Source organism: Motacilla alba, chromosome 19, assembly GCF_015832195.1.
Source record: "Motacilla alba alba isolate MOTALB_02 chromosome 19, Motacilla_alba_V1.0_pri, whole genome shotgun sequence".
In the NCBI taxonomy this organism is placed as follows: domain Eukaryota; kingdom Metazoa; phylum Chordata; class Aves; order Passeriformes; family Motacillidae; genus Motacilla; species Motacilla alba.
The window spans coordinates 11,035,744-11,058,477 of record NC_052034.1 but is presented as its reverse complement, the minus strand read 5'-3'; the positions used below and the strand labels follow the sequence as shown (position 1 = coordinate 11,058,477).

Here is a 22,734-nt window from a genome sequence, read left to right as displayed (position 1 = left end):
GGGCGGGAGCGGGCGGGGAGCGGAGCTAACGGGGACCGTCAGAGCGGGCTATGAGAGCAATCCACGCGCTCCTGGAGCGGGTCCGGACATTGGTGTCCCGCGGGACAGGAGCACAGTGGCACCGGAGGCTTCCGCAGTCCTTAATTTGTAGAGAGCTAAGCACCGGCAGGAGCTCTCACTGCGTACATCCCAGGCTTTCGTTCTGAGCGTATCTCTTCCCGGGCTGCTTTTGCATAAAAACCAATTTTTTATGGGTTTTTTTTTTTGCCTGCGTGTGACAGCCTTTGATCGCAGGAAGTGGCCGTGGGCCAGGCTGGTGACTGACACAGCTGCGCGGCAGCAGAGTTACTGTCTAAGTCCGCAGCAGGGCTGAAGGGGCAGGAGGACCTCGGCTCTGTAACGTGCAGACATGATGATTCAGAAGGCTGGGTTGGTGTTTGTGTTATAAAAATCAGGATCTGAGTTGAGAACTAAGGAAGGGGGCTCTAAGTGAGAGGGAATGCATGAATATAGGAAGGAAGTGTTAGCAGTGTGGAAGACAAAGGGGTTGCAGAACTTCCATGTGTTGAAGTTCTGTGTTGAAGAGTGTCTTGTTTCTGCAGTGAGCAGACCAGGCAGAGGAAGCCCCTAGGAAGGATTAGGTGGCCTTTGAAGAGGAAAAGCATCTCTTGAGGGCAGGTAGGCGTTGTTAATGAACTCAGCCCAGTAAAACAAGATTAGGTGGAGTGTTGGAGACTTGCTTAACTGTATTTTAGATTAAAACACGCAGTCTGTGACGCCAGCCTATTCTTTTGGTGTGTGCAAACTGAAAGTAGCTCAGTCATCCATCTGACCAGGCAGTTCTTTCTTTTTCCCTGTGAGGAGTGATCAGTGATCAAAAAGATGAGTTTAAGCCTAAATACTACTTTTATAAAAGAAGATGTGGCTCTAAGGGCCATTTGCCTTGTCAGAACAGCACAGGGGAGCTCTGGGGCTCCTTCTGAGAGCACCATTTTGTTGGATGGCTCTTATGGATCTAGCCAGTAGGTGGAGGACACAGTTCTGTAAACACTTGGGTGGTATTAAAATTAAGAGGGGGAAAAAAGATCGTTTCGCATCCTGAGAGGGGAGGGTGTTAGCTGTAGGATTAGAAGAAAAGAAGAAACCAGGGCAAGCACTGAGGTTCTAGAGAGATGCTATTTTCCTGGAGGAAGTATTCATGGGGTGCTGTGGGAGGCAACCTAGCATGTTCTGGAAAGTTCATCTTGGCAGACAGACGTCATGAGGCTAAAAAGAGAAACCAAGCAATGTTGAGTTGCTGCTTTGCCTTGTTGACAGTGTGTAATATATGCTAGGCCAAAAGTGGAACAGAAAATTGCAAATGAGCCAGTGAGCTGGAGGGAGATGTTACCCAAGGAAGACTTGGAGGGTTTTTTTGGTTACTTCCATTTATCCTAGATAGTGTTGAGGAGGAGTGGCTCTGGAAGATGGGAGAGCCTACTGAGAGTGTGCCAGGGGGTACCTGAGTTTTCACCCAGTGTTATTTATGCCAAGACTTGACAGAATATATTCTCCTGAATTTTTTTCTGTCTTGGAAAATTATTGATCAGCTCTTCCCCTAAAGACTGTGTAAGTTCTTGTACTGCACAGCTACAAGTGAGGCATTTGAAGGACATCAAAATTTCTTAAAGCTTTTTTTTTTGTTGTTGTTAAGATTTGCAGCTGCTGCAGATTGAGTCACACAAACAATGGAGACTGGTGGTGTGCATGAGGAGGGACATCTTCCCCTTGGGTGTGGGTTATGGAAGTGTTTGGTAGCAGTGGGAGTAGAATGAGCTGGTCAGCAGAGTTCAGGTGTTTGTTTGGCCTCTTTTTCCTTGGTAGCTTTATGTGGTTTCCTTTGACTGCAAATCCTGCAAAAACCTTAAAAGAGAAGGCCTGCTGTGTAGAGCCCTTTGCATCCTGGCAAAGCCTCGGGTCCTGCTAATCATGTGGATGTGGGGATGCCAGATCACGGGGCAGCCAGGGATAGACTCATCCCTGCAGGAGCTCAGTGAGGTCTGCTCTGAGCTACCTGAAGTGTCAGGAAAATTCTTTGTATGTGTATGGTGCTGTCTCCAGTGCAGTGGGTGCTGAGTATTTGCAGTCTGCCAAATACCCAGTGTGTACCCTGGTGAACAGTCAGCTCAGCTGTGAGCATGTGGGTCTGCTGCAGCTTGGTTTGGAAAACTGCTGCTGGATCAGGAGATATGCTGGGTTTGGAGAGCTCAGGCGGCCTGGGGTGTTCCAGCCAAAGGTTTCCCCTAGGTTCCAGTGTGTGGTTTTGGGAAGCTGTATTGTCTCCTCTCTGGATAAAAGTCTGCTGTCTTTCTTTAGTTCATACTTTTTTTATGGTATCAACACAGGGAAGAAGAAGGGTTGGGCTGGGTTTGACAGGTTAAAGGCTGTTGCTCACATCCTTACGTGTGATACTGGCAAGACAAACTCTGCCTGGAAGGTGGCAGCACCAAGACACTGTTGTATCACACTCTCCAATTGCAGAAAAACTTTGCCACACATCCAGGGAGTAGCACCTTATAAATGTACCCACATTTCTGGGAAGTTTACCTTCTTGTCTAATGTAAGTGCAAACAATTCATATGGAGTAAAACTTTTTTGGAGTTGATATTAGTGCTCTCCCAGAAATTACTAACTGAGGAAGAAGTAAATGTTTTATTCTGTCAACAGTTGTTTTGTGCAGTGGTTAGTTTGGCTACTGTTAAACATCTTTTTTTTTTAAAAAGGTTCCTTTTTTCTACTGTAATTTTGTTTATACTTTATTTTCTACATCTTTCGGTGTTGGGTGATCTGCAGTGAGGTGCAAACAGATGTGATGTATTAACAGCTACGCAGTGGATAGTCAGCTGTTTCATTTAATATACATGTTATTTGTAGCTTTTTGGGCAGTGTTCGCAAGTAGCTTGTGTCCAGGATTTTTTATTTTTTCCTGTGTTGGGAATTTTTGGCAGTGAAGGCTCCAGCTGTGTAGAAAGGTGGGTTGGTTATGGCATACCGGTGGCATGATGACTTGCAGTCCTGGATCAGACCTGCTGAGCAATCTGAAATTTCTTGGGTTTGTTTCCAGTCTGAGTGGAAAAGACAAACAGCATATATGTAGTGGAAAGTTTGAGCTATAGTAAACTTCGCAGAAGCATCCTCCTGCATTTTGGGTTTGTGCTGGCCCTAGGAATTCAAAGCAGGACCTGACCTAGAGCTCTTGGCAGAGCACAAAAGCAGGGTCAGCACTGTGGGACAAGTCTGGAGCCCTGGGTAAGGAATGTGTCCAGGGTCAGTGTTAGATGAGCTGACCAGCTGGATGTGGAATTAAATTGCATGGAAGAGGCAGATCTGAGGTGAACAGGGAATGAACCTATCTGTCACTTCTAAATTCCAGCTTGTCTGGGAAATGTGAGTCCTGATATGGTGACGTTAAACCTGTTCTCATAGGTGTGTACAAGGAATGGAACATTCATATGGAAAAGTCTCTTGGATCTCCCTACTGATATGGGAAATGATGTTAGGGGAAAAAATGTGTTATTCAGTTATTCCACAGATGTACAGAAGGAGACCAAGGGGAGAATGCAGAGGGATTGCTGGATGAAGCTGAAGATGGCTGCTGCTCCTGCATTTAAGCTCCTGTCTGCTGTGATGATTTGATTTGGTTTTAAGGTTGTTCTTAGTGGGAAAGGCACAGGAATAAATAGTATTATGGTTGCAGCTTAGTCATTATTAAAGTGATTATTGAATCATAGAATCTCAGAATGGTTTGGGTTGGAAGGGATCTTAAAGCTCATCTTGTTCCACTCCCTTCCATGGGCAGGGACACCTTTCACTAGACCAGGTTGCTCGAAGACCTGTTCAACCTGGTCCCAGGGTTGGGGCAGCCATAGCTACTCTGGGCAACCTGTTCCAGTCCCAAGTTGCTGTAAATTCACAGCGGATTCCTGGTTTCTTGTTTGATTTCATTTTTTATATTTTTTTTCTCTCCTAGCTCAGTATCACTACAACAGGCATCACAGTGGCACTCCTGGGCTGGTCAGTGGGGCTTTGCAGATGAGCTGTGATTTTTTTCCGTGCCTCTGCTCCACCACAGTGGTGCTCCATCACACTTCCTACCCCTGAACCACAGAACCTCTTGTTTCTGTGAAAAATTTAGTGTCTTTTAAACCCCAGGGAGAGTAAGACTGGACCAGAGGGCTCGAATCATAGTGGGGTGATGACTTGTCAGGTCTTTTCTTCTGCTGAGGAGCAGGAGACTCCACAAGCAGGACAAGCTGGGAAACCATGGGATTTCTGCTGGAGTTTGCAGTGTGCTTCAGGAAAAGGGAGTACCGTGGCAGACTCTTCTGGAGTTGACTCTCTTCCTGGTTAATATCTTTGCATGGTGCCTGGTTAATATCCTTGCATTGATCATGGGGCAAGATTGCTGTGTCTGCAAGTTACCTGTACATCAACACCCATAATGCAGCTGCTGTACCTTGTTATGCTTTACCTTGGAGCTGTGAGGAAGCATTTAAGGAAATTTGCTTTGCTGGAGTTGTAATTCCTAATAGGAATCTTAAAAAGGAAAAAGAAATAGGTTGGTCACACTACAATGTTCCTGAATGGCAAAAGGTGTGAGACGCACTGAGTGCTTTGCTGTGACTGGTGGCTCTGCCTGTGCAAGAGCATAGAGCAATCTGCTGTTCCCACAAGACTGCAAATCGGTGCTGGTGCAGCAGTGGGCTTAGCTGTGGCTGTACGCAGTATGCCTTATGCTTCATGCTGGCTTTGCCACTGGAGGGCTTATGCGGGAGTAGCAAAAGGTGCTTTTCTTGCTTCTCTTAAAGTTTCTCCTTGTAACTTCCCATTAGAAGGCATGTGGCATTGATCACGGGGCAATTGGTGTGGATTTACACCACACTGATAATTGTGCCTGTGCATCTTCTGTCCATAGTGAGTATGAAGTAGCTGGTCTCTGTTTACCCAGACTGTTAATTACCACTCAGGTGGAGCAGGGAGAGCAGCCAAAGATGCTCACAGCAGAGTAGCTATTGCTCTCGGCACCCCGATGGCTTGCCCAGGCTCCCTTTAATAATGTAATTCCACCTAGAATAACATAACCTTGAGGCAGGTTGTGACACAGGTGTGTCAGCACCTGAAGTGAGCCAACAGGAAAAGGGACTTTTTACAAGAGCATAAAGTGACAGGACAAGTGGGAATGGTTTCAAATTAAAAGAACGTAGGTTTGGATTAGATATTAGGAAGAAGTTCTTTGCTGTGTGGATGGTGAGCTCCTGGCATAGGTGATCTAGAGAAGCTTTGGAAGTGTTCAAGGCCAGGTTGGACAGGGCTTGAAGCAACCTAGTCTAGTCCCTGCCCATGACAGGGGGTGGAGCAAGATCGACTTTAATGTCCCTTCTGACCCAAAGCATTCTGGGATTCTGTGATTCCATGAAGCAGGTGATGTAGCTGGTGAGAGAGCTCCTCATGTTGGAATGCAGAAGGCTGATATTGTTGGAAACCAAAGGAAAAAATGGCCTTTTAGGGGTTTCAGTCTCAAATAGTTTAGGTTGGTTTTTTTTTTCTTTTGTCAAAAGATTGGGGGTGATGGGTAGCCTGGTAATTTGCGTCTGGATTTTGTAGCACCACCATAAGGCATTAGTATTAACAGTGCCACAACAGTTATTGCCAGGAATTTAGCAGCCATCCATGCTGTACTTCCTGCATGTGCCGTGACATTGATTGTGCTGTTTTCCAGTGTATCCGACTGGAAAAGCTGAAAAGTAAGTTGGCAATGTTGTGAAACCTTCAGCCATCTGTGTTCCCCTTGTGCAGTGCAGCTGAGCTATTGGTGGTATGGAACCTTCTGTGCCAAGATGAGCAGGACAGGCATTATGGCATCAGAAAACACCAGCACATTTGATTTAGTGCAGCATTCTCGTGGTAGTCTCAGGGTCAGACTGTGTTGACGCTCTCCTTAGCCTTTGTACACTCCAGTCATAGCAGTTTAATTAGATTTTACTGTTTTGTGCTATGGTGATTGTGGTTTCCACTGAATAAATCCTGTTTTCCTGAGCTGCCACTTGTACAGAGAGTACGAAGCACGTTTAGAGCGATACAGCGAGCGGATCTGGACATGCAAGAGCACAGGAAGCAGCCAGCTGACACACAAAGAGGCTTGGGAGGAGGAGCAGGAGGTTGCTGAGCTGTAAGTACTGGTGGAGATGTGGGTTTGTGCCTATCTTTAGGTGCTGGGGTGTAAGAGTGGGCTTGGGAATGTGTGGCTATTTTGTGAAGTGAGGTAAGGAGATCTGGGGATTCTGGAGTTAAAAGCAAATGAAGTCCAAATTTTAAACCATCTCTAATACAATTGGGTAATTTATGTATTTAGTGCTGTATCTTGGTATTACTTGAACCAAAATAGTTCAGCATGTGGCACTTGACATATTTTAAAGCCTCTGGAGTGTTGGGAATATTTTAGAGGGAAAAATAACAGATCTTGCACATGTACAGTCAAAATAGAATCAAAGGAGTCGGTTGAAGTGTTTGAGATCAACCAAGTCTGTGCCTGTAATTACTATCTCCAGATCTGCATTGGAGTTGTTGCACTAATTAAAAAAACGTTGCAGTGAGATTTTGGGGAATCTACTCTACTTGAAACAATGAGAGTCCTTGTTCTGTGCAGATTGTGTTCCTCTGGGCTGCTGTGGCCCTGACCTCCTCCTCTAGTCCACAGGAATCCTTGGATGAGATCCAGCATGGGCCTTGTCATAGAAGCGAATTTTCCGTAAAGATGCAAGTCCTTGTCTCAACCAACACATATAATTTACTGTGTGATTACCAAATCATAGGAATTATGCCAAACAAGTGATGTATTTCTCCATTCTGTCAACTTAGGACTTCTATGACTTTTTTTCCCCTGGATATAAACTGGAGAATGTCAGTGGTACCACCTAAGAGGTGGAATTTTCTGCTGCTTCTCTTAATGTTTCTGATCCATTGGCAAAGAGTTCACAGCCTTCTAAGGAGAAATTCCCTTTGTGGTTAATCACAGTGTTAAAGCCAACAAATAAGAAGCCCGTTTGCTAATAGTCCTAATTTCTTTGAGGGGTGATACACTACTGCCTTCAGGCTTTGCTCCCTGGTGTTCTTGTTTGAGGGGGCAGGGGAAGTGCAGAGGCAGCTCCATAAACTTAAAATCCTGAGTCAAAACTTAGAGGTGTGCTGCTGCTTTCTTTTGGTTCTCTGTGTTGGATTGATTGACCACTTCTGGAAACATTTAAGAAATATCAATGAAATAGAAATGGGAAATTTCTCGAATTTCTCAATAACAGATTTAGCTATAGTCTCTCTAATATGGGGGGGGGGGGGGGTAATGGTGGGGTGTGGGAAGATTCTGTGAAATGAGATTTTGGTCTTGTCTCTTTGAAATTGGATGAAAAGCTTCCCAGGTAGTTTGTCTGCTTTAATACCTGACACTAAACTGGATAAAATAGTTCATTTAGACAGGTTGCTAAAGGGATACATTTGCTTATGGAAGTTGTAACACAGCACATGTAGCCGAGGGTTCTCAGCCATGGATCCTGGAGTCTGGGAAGATGAAAGTGCTTTGGAAAAATGGAGTATTTTTTTCCTCCTTATGGTAACTTGAAACAGACTTTACTTTTTAGCCAGAAGGTTTTGTGCAACATATGCCCTAGTGTGCCGCCAACTTCCTGAGGTCAGCTTTTAGAAGGGAAAGAAGGGAAGTCATGATGTGTGAAACACACAAGATATTTTTCTCTGGCAAGATAATATGGGTGTGTAAACCTGCCCCTGTCTTTACTGCATTGGCAGCCTGTTGGGGGAGAAGGAAATACTAAATCTTGATCAGAATCATGGTGTTACTGGAAACAAGCGTTTTAAAGTCACAAGCCGCAGGATAATTGCATCATCTTGATCTGTATTTAATATCTAATAGAGAAATAGTAATAACCATCATGAAAGGGTTCCCACTCAGTGCTGCTCTTCATGAGTGTTTACAGTATTCCTTCTGGGAAGAACCAGGACAATTGGGATTTTCATGCCAGCTAACACCTGGGAGAGGAGGGGAGCAAAAAGCCCTTGGATGTTTGCATGCTAATGGAGCATCTGCCTCGTTGTGGCTGTTAACAGGAATTCCTGGAACTGGGAAATGGGAGGGTACTTTGCATTTGGGCTTTTATTCCCTTGAATAATGAAAACTTCTGTGCTTGTTCAGCTTAAAGGAGGAGTTTCCTATCTGGTATGAGAAACTGGTCCTGGAAATAGTCCACCACAACACTGTGTCATTGGAAAAGTTGGTGGATGCAGCTTGGTTGGAGATCATGACCAAATTCGCAGTGGGTGAAGAGTGTGACTTTGAGGTAAGGATGTGTTTTCTGTTTTATCCTGTGCTTCTGCATGGGGCTAATTCCAGATAGCTAAAGGTCGGAGACAGGAAGAATATGTTGGCCACTCAAGTTATTAGAAGGATGTGAAAATTTATTCTCTATAGAACCCCAGTGACAGCACTTGCTTTTGGATGGAAAATGGTTCTGTAAGCCGTACTGGTGGAAGGTGTCCCTGGCCATGTCAGGGATTTGGAACTGGATGGTTTTTAAGGGCCCTCCAACTCAAACCATTCCAGGCTCCTGGAATAATAGCAAGCAAAAAGTGACTGATATATGTGTGTGCATGGGAAACAGATAAAATTGTTATACTGCTTAAATATGTGATGATCTGTTTACATATAAATTCATTATTTAATTAGAAGAAATTAAAAATTATCATCTGTCATAATCTTTTCACTTGACACATTGCCAGAAGGAGCAGTAGTCTAAAATAAATGGAGCCTGAAGTCAAAGCTTAATCTCTAAAAAGACCCTTAAGATTTGAAAATTCCCTCCAAAACTGGGAATGTTGGTGAAAACTCGAACTTCTTGAAAATGGGGAGGAGTTAATGTTGTGTGTGGGCAATGTTTAAGACATAGTCTCTAAACTGGGGTTGCTGAGAACACATTTGCACCTTGTGCACATACTGTGTCCTTAGACTGAGGAAGCAGCATTGAAAAACGCTGTGGTTAGGAGTTTTGCTTTTAGGTCGTCTTAGCTGGTATTTTTCCCTTCCTCATAGTGTTAAAACCCGTTAGCTCACCTGTCTTGTTCAAGTTCAGTCTTCACCAATATTTTCGTGCAGGTTGGTAAGGAGAAAATGTTGCCTGTAAAAGTTGTGAAAATGCATCCCCTGGAAAAAGTTGACGAAGAGGCCTCATTAAAAAAATCTGATGGAGCTTGTGATTCTCCGTCCAGTGACAAGGAGAACTCCAGCCAGGCAGCCCAGGACAACCAGAAGGAAGCAATGCTGAAGGAGGATGACAGCAGGAGGGATAGTATGAGTAAGTAGAGAGACAGCATGGCAGTGAGTGTTGGAGTTTGCTCAGTGATTAAATTTATGTCTCAGTGCTGGGCTGTGAATGTCCAAACAGTGTTATTGTGTGAAAATCCAGATGTTGTCTTCGTTAGTGGTGAATTTTTGGGGCATCAGTGCTGTTTGCTTTCAGCTGTTCTTGCCTGATTTAAATCAGAAAATGTGCTGTCATTCTAAGGTGTAGTACCAAAAGCAATGCATGAAATGTATAAACGTCTAAAGTATAACAAGTGTATTTTTAAAAAAATGAGGGGAACAGCAAAGGTTCGTTCAGAATTAAAAAGTTCTGCTGCAGTGTTTGTCCTCAGAGGAAACCTCCCTGGTTCTAAAGTGTGTTATTTTGGAGTTGGAGACAAGCTCTCATTCTCTTTGTCCCTGGTTGTTATAAAAAATAAGTGAGTTTTATTCATTTTTAGTTTATTCTCTTTCCAGTTTTCATATGTTGAGACAATTTATTTTTTTTCCCTAACAGTTTGTAATAAAGCATCCCTTAGAACCTTGTTCCTCTTTCATATGCTCTTCCTTGGTGCAGTGCTTTTCTTGAGTCTGAGGAAATATTGTTTGGGAAAAAAGAACAAACCATAACACACCTCCCCCGCCAAAAAAACCCCAGAAAAACAACCCCAGACAACCAAAAAAATCCACCAAAACCCATACTAACACATTGAGTTTGTCCTTTGTCCTGTGCAACTTCTTAAAATGGAATTATAAGATTCTTTAAAACAGATTACAAAAAGTGTTTTCAAACAAACCAACCCAAATCCCACAGCATAGTTCAACCTGGAGAGCTTTATTTTCAAGTCTCATAAATGAATAAATTGTTGGCATTTGTAAATAGTGACTCCAGCATTCAGCAAAGTTGTGTGATCTCCTCTAATGTGGGGAAGAGGAAGCTTTGAAAATAGCCCAGTGAGAAAATAGCAAAGTCAGTAGTGGAAAAGAAGTCGTACCAAGGTCTAGTCCTGAGCTTGAAAATTGTCAGCTCTTTTTGATGGGTGCTGTTATGAGCTGTTTTGATTTCATTGCAGTATTCTGTATAATCAGGAAGCAAAAAAAGGCGTTTCAGAAACAATCTGGCCTTATACACATCATTGGAAACAAGAGTTGTGCTTGGAAAGGGGCTAATTATGCTTTATTTATACATGTATTTTTTATTGAGTGATTATTCTCTCGAGATGCTACATAAGAGGCATGGGAAGTACCTTTTACTTCAAAAATGCTCAGTGATCAAATTTACAGCAGCAATTTTGGATCTGGTTGTTTAAAAAAGATTTACCATGATCCTTTGGGCATTGGTGTGTGGTATTCCAGCAGCTGTGGGCATCGCCAGTTTAGCACTCCAAGATGGGATACTGCAGGAATGAGGGTTCCTGCTCTTGTTTCAGTCCCTGACTCAGTTGGTTCTGGCCTGTATGTGGTCACCTCTGGAAGCTGGGACTGTCCTCCCCTTCCTGGAAAAGATGAACCTCAACATTTTCCAGCTCAAGATGCTGGCAGAGTCATAACCTAAGCAGTAAACATGCATTCTTTTATTTCTTTTCCTTGTACATATGCTGTTACTAAAAGGCTGTTTTATTGCTGATGCTTTTATATTCTGGGTTATAACAGAACATAGGCTCATAGTAACATCATTGAAACAAATTTATCCAGAGTGTGTTAATATAATTATGTAGCAATTCTTACACAGCAGACTACAGAAGTAGGAAATGTTGAGTTGCATCCACAGGGGCTGGGGGTTCCCAGTGACACTGACCTGTACTTTTTCTCTCTAATAATGTTCACATGTGGCCACTTGATGTGAGTGTAAGTCACTACACTAGAGTGAGTAACTGGAAGCAGTAGCAAGCTCTGTATGTGTAGCTGTGATGTCGGAGCTGTGTGTGCCTGTGCACACAAGAGGGGACAGAGCAAACCTTGGCAGTTCTATTAATATGTGTGTCAAACTTGCTGGTTTTGTTGGAGGAGAAATGGGGCAGAGAAAGATAGTTTCAGCCTCTCTGCTTAGGGATCTACTGTCCTTCATAAGCTAAAAATAAGGCATTATACCAGCTTTGTTGCATCATTTGTTTAGCCTGGAGTGACTTTATATTTTTAGTTGGTTAGGGAATGAACTCTGGAAAATCTGCAGGAGCAAGGAAAGGCTAGATTGTCCTGAAAATTGATGGTGAACTGCTGAAGGCTGGTTCTGTAGCTTGAGCTGGACTTGGAACCTGTACTGCTCTGGACAATCTGAAATAAAGTGAATACAAGAGACAACACAATATAGATGCTTTAGAAACACCAAATCAGCTGTGTTGGAAGGGACCTTAAAGATGTTCTCATTCTAAGCCCCCTGCTATGGACAGGGACATCTTCCAGTTGACCATTTTCCTAAGAGCTTCATCCACATGGCTTTGAACTCTTCCAGGGATAAATGTATGTTTTATTACAGTAGAGTGCAACAACAAATGAAGTTGGCTTTTTAAAATTAACTTCAGGATGGAATGGATAGTAATTTCTTCTTCCTCACCCAAATATCCAGGTGCTGTTTGATGGAATTGCATATAGTCATCCCTGTTTGTGGAATCTAGACAGTAAATCACAAAAGAAGAGGTCACTTGGGTTTATACTGTGTTAGGTATAATGGTGCTGGAGCTTCAGTGCTCTATTCTGTGATTCTGAGATCTATATTCTTAAGTTTTATTTAGGTTTAACATCTATTTTTGTTCTCTATGTATTTAGTAGATTATTACCCTCATCCCTCATGCTTGCTTTATTGTTTTCTTTGATTCCTAGGAAGAAAGTCTTCCCTGTGAGAGTGGTGAGCCCCTGGTACAGGTTGCCCAGAGTAGCTGTGGCTGCCCGATTCCTAGAAGTGTCCAAGACTAGGTTGGGCAGGGCTTGTAGCATGCTGGTCTAGTGGAAGGAGTCTCTGGTCTAGTAAAGGGGAGGTGGAATGAGATGAGCTTTAAGGTCCCTTCCATTTCAGACTATTCCATGATTCTGTGGTAGCCACAAACATAAAAACATTTGGAGATTGCTTTCTTCTTGAGACAAAACCAAGTCAGTGATTCCTGCCGTGGAACTACTTCGAAGAGGGCATGGCATAGGCAGCCAGGGCTGTTGGGAGGAGTTCCTTTAGCAGGTTTACTGATTGGGTTATATCTCCCCTTCATAAATCTTACAGACATTTTCTACCTTTACATAAGTGGTTGCAGCTTACTGTCTGCAGTGAGATGGGTTTAAATGAAGATGGTCCTTTGTACTCCTTGAAGATAGGTGTTACCTCCTTAGTTCAGAGCTGGTCTGGGCTTCCATTCCTGGCCTGTATCTTCTGGCTATTTCTAAAATCCTGCTTGGGTTATATTCCTAATGTTCTAGTTAACCAAACACTGTACAGATAGCAAGAAGTAGGATGCCCCGTACAGTGGTGGTCTGGATTTTTTAACCTTTTTTTTTCTTTTTTTTTTTTAACTGTAATTATAAGACTGTGTCTCACTTTCTTTTATCAGATGATCGAGCACGTAGGTCTCCTCGAAAGCTTCCCACTTCGTTGAAGAAGGAAGAAAGGAAGTGGGTCCCACCTAAATTCCTGCCACACAAATATGATGTCAAACTGAAAAATGAAGATAAGGTGAGTTGTCTGCTTGAGTCCTTTCTAATACAACATGAATATGCAAGTTTAATTAATCACTGCCAGTGATTATACAGCACAATGTAGTACTTTCTGGCAGAGTCATGGCATTGGTAGCAGGATAGTTGTCTGCGAGGCTGACCAGCCTGTCTGTTTCTATCTGTAATTAGGTTATGTGCATGGAACCACTTGGTACCACACACACTGAGTCACAGAGCTTTATTGTAGTTGCTGTTAAGTGCCTCATCTCTAGTCTTGCAGCTCATGAGACCAGTGAAATCATGAGTGGCAGTTGTTGCTGTTGTCCTGACCAAGCTGCTCTGAGTTGGAGGTGGCAGGGCTTTGGGAAGCTCTGGATAGCTGCAGCACTGCTCTGTGCTTTTTGTCTGCTCTTTGGTAGTTTGACAAGTGAGGCAGTGCTGACCTCAAAGAGTACCATGTGCAGAGGTGCTCCTTTGGTCTCAGGAAAAAAATCAAACATGAATATATAAAAGCTTTAAAGTCAGTAGCAAGCACAAGCTGCAGGAAGGTCAGAGATAGAACAGTGGGCTTTGGCAAAAAATCTGCATCATAAACTCATGGTTTTTACTGGTTTTGCTATCTGATTCTCTTACCAATCTCTGTATGTCTCAGTTCTGCAACAAATTCTGTGTGGTTTGAGTCTTTCCAAGAGAGCTTTGGATGAGCGAAGAGTTTTTGGACATGAAGCAGTACAATGATCCTGGCTCCTTGTGGGCATATGATCTGTATTTATAATGTGGTTAGAAGTTAATCATTAACAGTGTGTCTGTTATCTCCAAGATCATCAGCAACGTTCCAGCAGATAGCTTAGTCCGTACAGAGCGTCCTCCCAACAAGGAGATCCTGAGGTACTTTATCCGTCACAATGCGCTACGTGCTGGCACGTGTGAGAACGCCCCATGGGTTGTGGAGGATGAGTTAGTGAAGAAGTACTCTCTACCCAGTAAATTCAGTGACTTCTTGCTTGACCCGCATAAGGTAAGAATTTCTAAAAGTACGTGCTTTGCTTTGCTGCCCATTCCTTAAGTCTTGGCAGAGACTTCAGTGTGCTGGTTGGGTTTTAGAATCACAAAATCATTAGGGTTGAAAGCTCCCTTAGATCATCAAACCTCACTGTTACCCAGCACCACCTAGGCCACCACTAAACCATGTCCCCAAATGCTAATTCCACATATCTGTTAAATCCAGAGAAAAAGAGAGCAGGAAAACTTACTCTTTTGAAGGTTGACCTTTTGAGAGGTAACATGGCTTGAACATCTGGAACAGTGGTCTGCTTTGAAAATTTGAGATTCAACTGCTTTTTAATTTTTCCAATGGTTTGCATTACTTGTCTACAAGTTAAGATATGATTTCCTGGTATAAGAGAAATGGGAGAGCTACAGTCTTTATGTGGTGGTGTCAGGTATTGGGCCCAAGACCTGGATGCATGTGACTTTATGAGGCCTGGTTCATGTACAGGGCTGCATTGAGCAATGGCAGATACTACAAATTTAGCACTAAATACATACATAACATGAATGGGTTCTCCCAGCCCTTGGGGTTAACCAGCCAAATATAATATTAACCAACTAAATGCCATACCATGAAATGTGCTGTTTTAAAATCCATCTTCTGGTGTAGAAAGCACTATTTTGTTCATTCGGTAAACTCACTTTTTCATAGACTGTCATGTGTTGTTGTAAAACTAGAAGATAAATATTTGTTTAGGATAAGGGGGAATGACTTCAAACTCACACAGAGTAATTTTAAATTGAATATTGGGAAAAAATTCTTCCCTGTGGGGGTGGTGAGGCCCTGGCACAGGTTGCACAGAGAAGCTGTGGCTGCCTTATCCCTGGAAGTGTCCAAGTCCAGGTTGAATAGGGCTTGAAGCAACCTGGTCTAGTAGTAGGTGTCCGTGCCTGTGGCAAGGGTTGGAACAAGATGATCTTTATGGTCCCTCTGAACCCAGGCCATTCTCTGACTGTGATTATGATTGCAGAAGCCTGTTACCTTTAATGCAATGAGCAATTTCAGTAGAAAAACATATTTTAAAATGTCCAAAAATAATTGACAGAAAGAAATCTAGGTAACTTTATTTATATTTCAATATTAATACAAAATCGTTCTTCCTTTAATTTTAGTATATGGCTCTCAATCCCTCAACCAAGAGGAAGAGCTCTCGGTCACCTGAAAGAAAGCTTCCTAAGAAATCCAAAGCAGACGCATCTTCACTGGGACAGCCACTGAGTCCAACCCTGTGGTGTCACGTGCATTTGGAAAAATCTATAATTGGCTCTCCGCTGAAGGTGAAAAACTCTAAGAACTCAAGTTGTCCTAAAGAGGAGCTGGAAGAGATGATGAAAATTGTGTCACCTGCTAAACTTGGTTCTAACTTTCATGTTCCAAAGAGGAGCCGACTAGGAAAGGGCAACAATAAATCCTTGGACAAAAAGCAAAGAGGCAAAAGGGTTCTGAATGGGCAGAAGTCGTCGGGGAAGGCAAAGTCTCCCAGGAAAGGTTTGAAGACCCCCAAGATGAAAATGAAACAAATGACACTGCTGGACATGGCTAAAGGTACCACTAAGGTGTCCAGGGCTCCCAGGAATTCTGGAGGCACCCCTGGATCTTCCAGGAAACCCCAGAAACATCTGCCTCCTGCAGCCCTCCATCTCATTGCCTATTACAAAGAAAACAAAGACCGGGAAGACAAAAAAAGTGCTCTGTCGTGCATCATCTCCAAAACAGCTCGGCTGCTTTCCAATGAGGACCGTGCCCGTCTCCCTGAAGATTTACGAGGGTTGGTACAGAAACGCTATGAGCTCTTGGAACACAGGAAGAGATGGGCCACCATGACTGAGGAACAGCGGAAGGAGTACATGAAGAAGAAAAGGGAAAAGCTGAAAGAGAAACTGAAGGAAAGAGCAAAGGAGCGGAAGGAGAAGGAGATGAAAGAAAAACTGGAAAAACAGAGGAGATTTGAGGACCAAGATCTGAAAGGGAAGACATTGCCTACTTTTAAACTGGTTGATACTCCAGAGGGACTTCCTAACACACTTTTTGGGGATGTGGCCATGGTGGTGGAGTTCCTGAGCTGTTACTCAGGGTTATTGATGCCAGATGCTCAGTATCCCATCACAGCAGTGTCCCTGATGGAAGCCCTTTGTGCAGAAAAAGGAGGCTTCCTGTACTTGAACAGAGTACTGGTCATCCTCTTGCAGACCCTGCTGCAGGATGAAATTGCTGAGGATTATGCTGAGCTGGGAATGAAACTTTCTGAAATCCCACTTACTCTGCATTCCGCTTCCGAGTTGGTTCGCCTATGCCTGCGCAAATCAGATGTACAAGAAGAAAGCGAGGTCTCAGATAATGTAGATGAAAGTAAGGATTCAGCAGCTTTCGAGGATAATGAGGTACAGGATGAGTTTTTAGAGAAACTGGAGACATCGGAGTTCTTTGAGCTGACTCCTGAAGAGAAATTGCAGATCCTTGGAGCTCTGTGTCACCGGATCCTAATGACGTACTCGGTGCAGGACCATGTGGAGGCCAAGCAGCAGGCCTCAGCTGAGCTGTGGAAAGAGCGCCTGGCTGTCCTGAAGGAGGAGAATGACAAGAAGAGGGCAGAGAAACAGAAGCGAAAAGAAATGGTGGCTAAAACCAAGGAGAACGGGAAAGAAGAGCATATGATGGGAAGAAATGAAAAGAAAAAACACGAAATTATGAAAATAGAGCACCGGGTGGAAATCGAAGCTGATGATATGATCAGTGCTGTGAAGAGCAGGCGCCTTCTTGCCATCCAAGCCAAGAAAGAGAGGGAGCAACAAGAAATACAAATGAGAGGTAAGAAAAATAACCTAGCAAGTGGAGTGTTTGTGTGTTGTGGAAGAACTTCATGGCAAAAATGACAGCCTGTTTTCAGAAGCATTGTCTGAATGCTTCTGAATAAAACCTAAATAAAACTTAAGAATGTAGATCTCAGAATCACATAATAGAGCACTGAAGCTCCAGCACCATTATACCTAACATGATATAAACCCAAGTGACCTCTTCTTTTGTGTTTTACTGTCTAGATTCCACAAATAGGGATGACTATATGGAATTTAAGGGATTTGCTCACTGGAGATTTATAATTCATCTCTTGTGGTTCCTGTGGCAGCTTAAACTTCATAAATTTAAGAAAAAAACAATACCTGCTTCTAGTTTTTTATTTGTATGTGTCTTTTATTTAGTACCTTTCTAATTATGGCAGGCCCAGAGAGGTTGGACAACACAGTATCTGTCTTGGAAACAGAAAGTAGCCAAAAAATTGTCTGATGTCCAAACATCATCTGGTTCTTGGGTACAGAAGAGATATTTCTTGCCTAAAATCAGTTCCTATTGCTGCTGCTGGCTGTGCTCCTGTTCCCATGGTCAGGTTGTTGCCAGCAGCCCTTCTCCCATATCAGGATTTGGGCAATAAATCTTCAGTGTTTATTGGTTTAATGAATTAGTTATGGAGCTGTATAAATATAAACTGTCCGCTCAAACCTCTCTAAATCACGAGTTGTGACACCAGACGTTGTCTCTGTAGAAGTAGTGCTGCTTGAGGAGTATAGGTGTAAAGAGAGAACACTTTGGAATTACAGTTTAGGTGTTTTATTGGTTGTAAATGCGGATGCTGGGCGGACAGAAGTGGACAGTGTTGCTCATCTAGGTTGTTATTTTCCTTCTGAAACAAGTGAGGGATAAGCATCCCTCATGGAGCCTGGCTTTTGCTCCTTAGCTGGAATGTGGGAATATTTGTTCTGGGAGACCAAGAATCACAGAATGGTTTGGATTGGAAGGGACTAAAAGTTGATCATGGTCCACCCCCCTTCATAGGCAAGGACACCTTCCACTAGACCAAGTTGCCCCAAGTCCCATGCATCCTAGCCTGGCACAGGTTGCCCAGAGAAGCTGTGGCTGCCTTATCCTTGGAAGTGTCGAAGGCTAGGCTGGACAGGGCTTAGAGCAACCTGGTCTAGTGGAAGGTGTCCCTGACCATGGCAGGGTTGGAACAAGATGATCTTTAAGGTGTTTTCCAACCCAAACCATTCCATAATTCTGTAATATGACGATTTTTATCCAGGGTTTCTTCAGCCCAGTCCATTCTTACACCTTGACTACTTCTTCTATATATATGGGATTTTTTTTTTTTTTTATTTTTTAGAATGGTGGGCAGAAAGTAAATGGAAGAGTGTATGCTTGTAAAGAATGTTTATTAAAATTCCCAATAAAACCGCTTTTTTTACTCCCATGGTATAGTAAAATAAAAGACAATATTGATGTCTGGATACAATAAAGGAAAGCTAATGCTGCTCTTTGCTGATTCTAACAGTGAGGATGGAGAAAGAAGCAGAGGAAGAAAGAATCCGGAGGCATAAAGCTGCTGCTGAGAAAACTTTCCAAGATGGAATTGCCAAAGCCAAACTGGTGATGCGCAGGACCCCAATTGGCACTGACAGGAATCACAACAGGTGGGAAAGGAAATGACCGTGAACTTCCATCTCTGCCCTGAGAGAGGGGCTGTGTCAGATACCATCCCCCAGGAAGGGATTGATAGGGAAGGTGTATGGAATTGCAGAGGAGAGAGAAGGGAAAGTGTTTGTGTAGATGAAGTGTAGTGGCTGGTTATGTGTCCAGCGTTTTGAAGCCTTCCCATGGAGGTCAGGACCAGTGGAAGTTCAAGTGCTGGCCTTGGGTGCTCAGGAACCTCGTTACCATCTTTTTTTTTTTTTTTTTTTCATGGTTGTTGCAGAGGCATGCTCTTGGAATGGACTCTAAGCTAAGCTTTCCCTGTTTCTCAGCTGGGCTAACATAAAGATATGCCTACATTCAGCTTTTAGTGAGTTGAGCACACAGAAGCTTCTCCACTCAATGCAAATGAAAGCGTGTGTTCAACTAGCCAGAAAAGGAGACGGGTACCTAATAACACATATTTCTTACAGATACTGGCTGTTTTCAGATGAGGTTCCTGGCTTGTTTATTGAGAAAGGCTGGGTACATGACAGTATAGACTACAGATTTACCCTTCCCCATCAGAAAAAGGAAGATTTGAAGAAGGACTACAGCCCTGGAGGTACGGTCTCTTGAAGGTATTTCCTGTGCTCTGACTATTCAAATGGAGTCATGAGTGTAAAAGAACTGTCTAGTCTGAGTGTTTTCATGGGGATACTCTGATTTAAGCCTCATTTTAACTCTAGAAGCCTGCACAAAAGAGGTGCTGGTGATATTTCCATTTTGCTGCTGCAGGTCTGGAGACTTGCCTGCAATGTTCCAGCTAAGGACCTAAGGACAGTCTCTTCTCCTTCAAGTAGCAAGGTTGATGTCAGTTGGTATCATCCCTCTGGTTCACTCTGACCCTGCTGAGTTGCAGCATGCCAGACCCTTGCACAATTAGCTAGTTGTGCTGCAGAGTGAGGATGTCTGTCACAATGCTGATATTCTGCTGGTGCCAAGACTCCTAGATCAGCCTGTGGAATAGTAACAAGCAGGGCAATCTGTTAGATACGCACAGCTTTGCTGATTGAGATTGTTTTGACGAACATCCCTCATGCACTTCCTCTCAGCCTTCTCTTCACCTTTGCTGAATGTGCAGGTGAGGTACAAGGGACTTGCTGAACTAGTGCTTCCTGTGTGATTTTGCCTGGCTGACTTGGAGCCTGGGTCCTAGAGCCTTGCAAGCTTGAACAGGCACAAAAAATCCATCTGTACAGAAGGAAACTTAACATTTCTGTGTGGAAGTAGTTCTTGGGACAGAAGATACTGCAATAATCTGACTCGAGTTTCAGTCATGATCATTTCTTGCTTTTGGAAATCACATTTTGTCACTGCGTCCATCTACAGCAATCCTGCATGAGAGGACTCTATGGAGTTAGATCCAAGCCCTCACCTGGTAGGATTGTCTTAAGACAAGGGGCAAACTAGACACCTGTAGAGGAATAGAACAGGGCAAACCTACAGTGAGGTCCTTCATCCTGGTGTGACTTTACAGACACCTGTGTCTTTGAGACTGACTGAGCTGGAGGTGTAGCATTCCAAGCTCCTCCGTGGCTATATTTTCTTACAAGAGCTGTTTCAAATACTGACCAGCTGTGTTCCTGATCAACTCTTTGCTTCCAGCTGTTTTCATCTCTCAGCTGCTGCTGCAGCCAGTGGGCAGGATTTCAGCAAATTCCTTTGGAAACTTAACAATCAAAGGCCTGAATGAGCAAAGATTTAAATTCATGTCAGAGTGTTACCTGAGATGCTCAGAAATAAAAATTCATGCTGCTTATACCTCTTTTGGTTTTCAAAGTGCTTTGTCAGTATACAGCTAAAAAGTGAAACTAGTTTTATGTATTTGGAATAGTAGGAATGCTGCTCAGGAATCTACCTGAGCCTGTGCTTTTCTTTTGCAGAGAAGCGGAAGAGCACAGGCAGTGACAGCCGAGGGAACAAGCTGCACCGCTCCATGCCCACCACAGACCTGCCTGCTGAGACGACCACTCCCAAGCAGGGCCAGAACTTATGGTAACACACACCTCCATAACTGCAAAGTACTCAAAGTGTAAAGGTCAAGGAATCTAGACAGATTTCTTTTACTAAACCTGCTACAAACCCGTTCCTTTTTCAGTGCTGAGCAGTTGGGTTGGTTCAACAGCTCCGCAGACCTCTGTTGCTGATACTATTACTGCCCTGCTAACAGGGTAGCCAGTCCAAGAGCCAGTGGAACCATCATTCATCCTAATCAATCATACAAAGCCAGTATAAATTAAGCTATTAAAATGCTTCTTTGATGTATTGCTTTTTAAATATTTTATTCTTCCATGTTGACAGCCTCTTCTCCCTTTAATGCTTCCCAATGCCAAGCAGTGTCTTCTAAGTGAATCAAATCTACCTTTGACCATGGTTGATTGTAACCTGCTCCAGCAATTGGCCCTATCAGTGTCCTTAAAGAAATTCTCCTGTGTTGAATGTTGCTCTGTGTGATAAGGAATGCTCATCAGTTGTCCTTATGCCAGAAAACCCTGGCTGAGCTTCACCTGCGCAGCATTGTGTATTTTTTAGATAACCCTGAGGATAACTGTCACAAAGTATGTGCTCCTGCAGCTCCCCTCTTAGCAGTGTCTATCCCACAGAGTTCCACTGCTGACATGCAGAGTGGGGTTGCTTGGTCTTTGATAAAGAGAGCTGAACTCATCTCCAAAGTATAGTTGCCAGTCAGAACTACTTTACTAAATGCTTCCCCACCAGGAACTATAAAAGAGACTGAAATTGTGGGTGTCTTTGATTTATCTGAACTGCCAGCATTGGGTGCTGACTCTTGGTATTGCCCTGCTGCTTATCTGTCATGGCAGCAGATCGCAGGATATCACAGAGTTCCTGTGCTTTCCTTCAGTGCCCCATCCTCCCATGACAAATCCCCACCCTGTTACCAGTCTGGGCCTTTGCACATCTTGCCAAAATTCAGGCAGTTGGGCTTTCCTAGGGAATGGGTCCTGCACAGGCAGTGTGATCCACAGGGAAGTCCTCTGCTCTTCCTAACTGCCTCCTCTAACACTTGATCTTTATTGAGCAGAGATGCCAAAGTGTGTTCCAGGAGAAGGACCAATTCCATAAGGAAAACAGTGGCTTAAATTTACAGTGCACATTGCTAACACTGAGAGCAACATAGAGCCAAATTGGATGAGTTAATTAACACAGAATTCCTTCAACTTGTGTGACTCCAGGCTGAACTTAAAGCACAGTATTTGATCTGCTCATTCAGGTTGGCAACTCCCAGCAACATTCTGAGGGAGATCAGTGTGGTGACAGAGGCAGGAATGCTTTGTGGAATAACCAGTCACAGCCTGGGAGGAGTAGCTCTTGGAACCAGGCCCTGGACACACTCAGTGCTAAATTATATTCTGTCACTAAGAGTATGGAGTGACCATAATGGATGGTATTCTCCTTTTACAAAGGAAAGCAACAAAAAGAATTAATAAGTTTCTTTAAAAAAAAAGCTTAAAGTGACAGACAGCCAGAAGCCCAAAACACTTTCAAAGAGATTTGCCTTACAGTTTCCTACTAAATGGTCAGAGCAAGTGCTGTCTCTTACCTTTGGAAAAAAGAAGGGTTGAGGAAGTTTGAAACAAAACTGTAGCAGCAATAACAAAACATTTTGAGTTCACATCAGGATAAGGAAGCTGTTAAAAGGAAGAATGCCTGCTTAAAACCTGTGGTGAATCTCTGAAAGAAATAAAAAGAATGATAAAGTGAAGTACAGACTAAGGGCAAAACAACTTTCTTTTCGCCTTGGGGAACAATCCTGCTTCACAAAATCTATTGTTACAGGGTGTGCCTTCGGAGAACAGGGAAGCTCTTTGCATGAGAGAATAATTGGCTAAGAAATACTAAATAAATAACGGCAACACTCTAAACTTAAATGTTCAGCAGGGAGGTGGGGACTAATGCTAGAGGAAACTGGGGAAGTGTCCTAAAGAGGTTTTCTTTGATAGAGAAAAAAGGGATTGGGAAATAAAAGTAGCAAATGGCTGTTTTGAAATAGAAAGTGCTGCAGCTGAGGTATACAACTGGCTGCTACCAACTGCTGTGGATCTGTGAATTACACCTGTTCAAAGCACCAGTGGACAAACTGCTGAGAGAGGAGTTCATTCAGGAGTAGGAAGTGCAAAGGTAATTGTCCTGGCACACA

General features: G+C 43.4%; 1 protein-coding gene across 1 annotated transcript in view; it reads left to right on the top strand.

The window, feature by feature from the left end:
* Nucleotides 1-22,734, top strand: part of BAZ1B (bromodomain adjacent to zinc finger domain 1B) — a 43,672-nt gene that overhangs the window by 452 nt on the left and 20,486 nt on the right. The window contains exons 2-10 of the mRNA XM_038157632.1: nucleotides 6,092-6,208; nucleotides 8,240-8,384; nucleotides 9,197-9,395; nucleotides 12,919-13,040; nucleotides 13,842-14,039; nucleotides 15,185-16,880; nucleotides 18,397-18,535; nucleotides 19,007-19,137; nucleotides 20,459-20,570. Coding sequence (XP_038013560.1) covers nucleotides 6,092-6,208; nucleotides 8,240-8,384; nucleotides 9,197-9,395; nucleotides 12,919-13,040; nucleotides 13,842-14,039; nucleotides 15,185-16,880; nucleotides 18,397-18,535; nucleotides 19,007-19,137; nucleotides 20,459-20,570 — 2,859 coding nt within the window. The remainder of the gene's footprint in view (nucleotides 1-6,091; nucleotides 6,209-8,239; nucleotides 8,385-9,196; nucleotides 9,396-12,918; nucleotides 13,041-13,841; nucleotides 14,040-15,184; nucleotides 16,881-18,396; nucleotides 18,536-19,006; nucleotides 19,138-20,458; nucleotides 20,571-22,734) is intronic.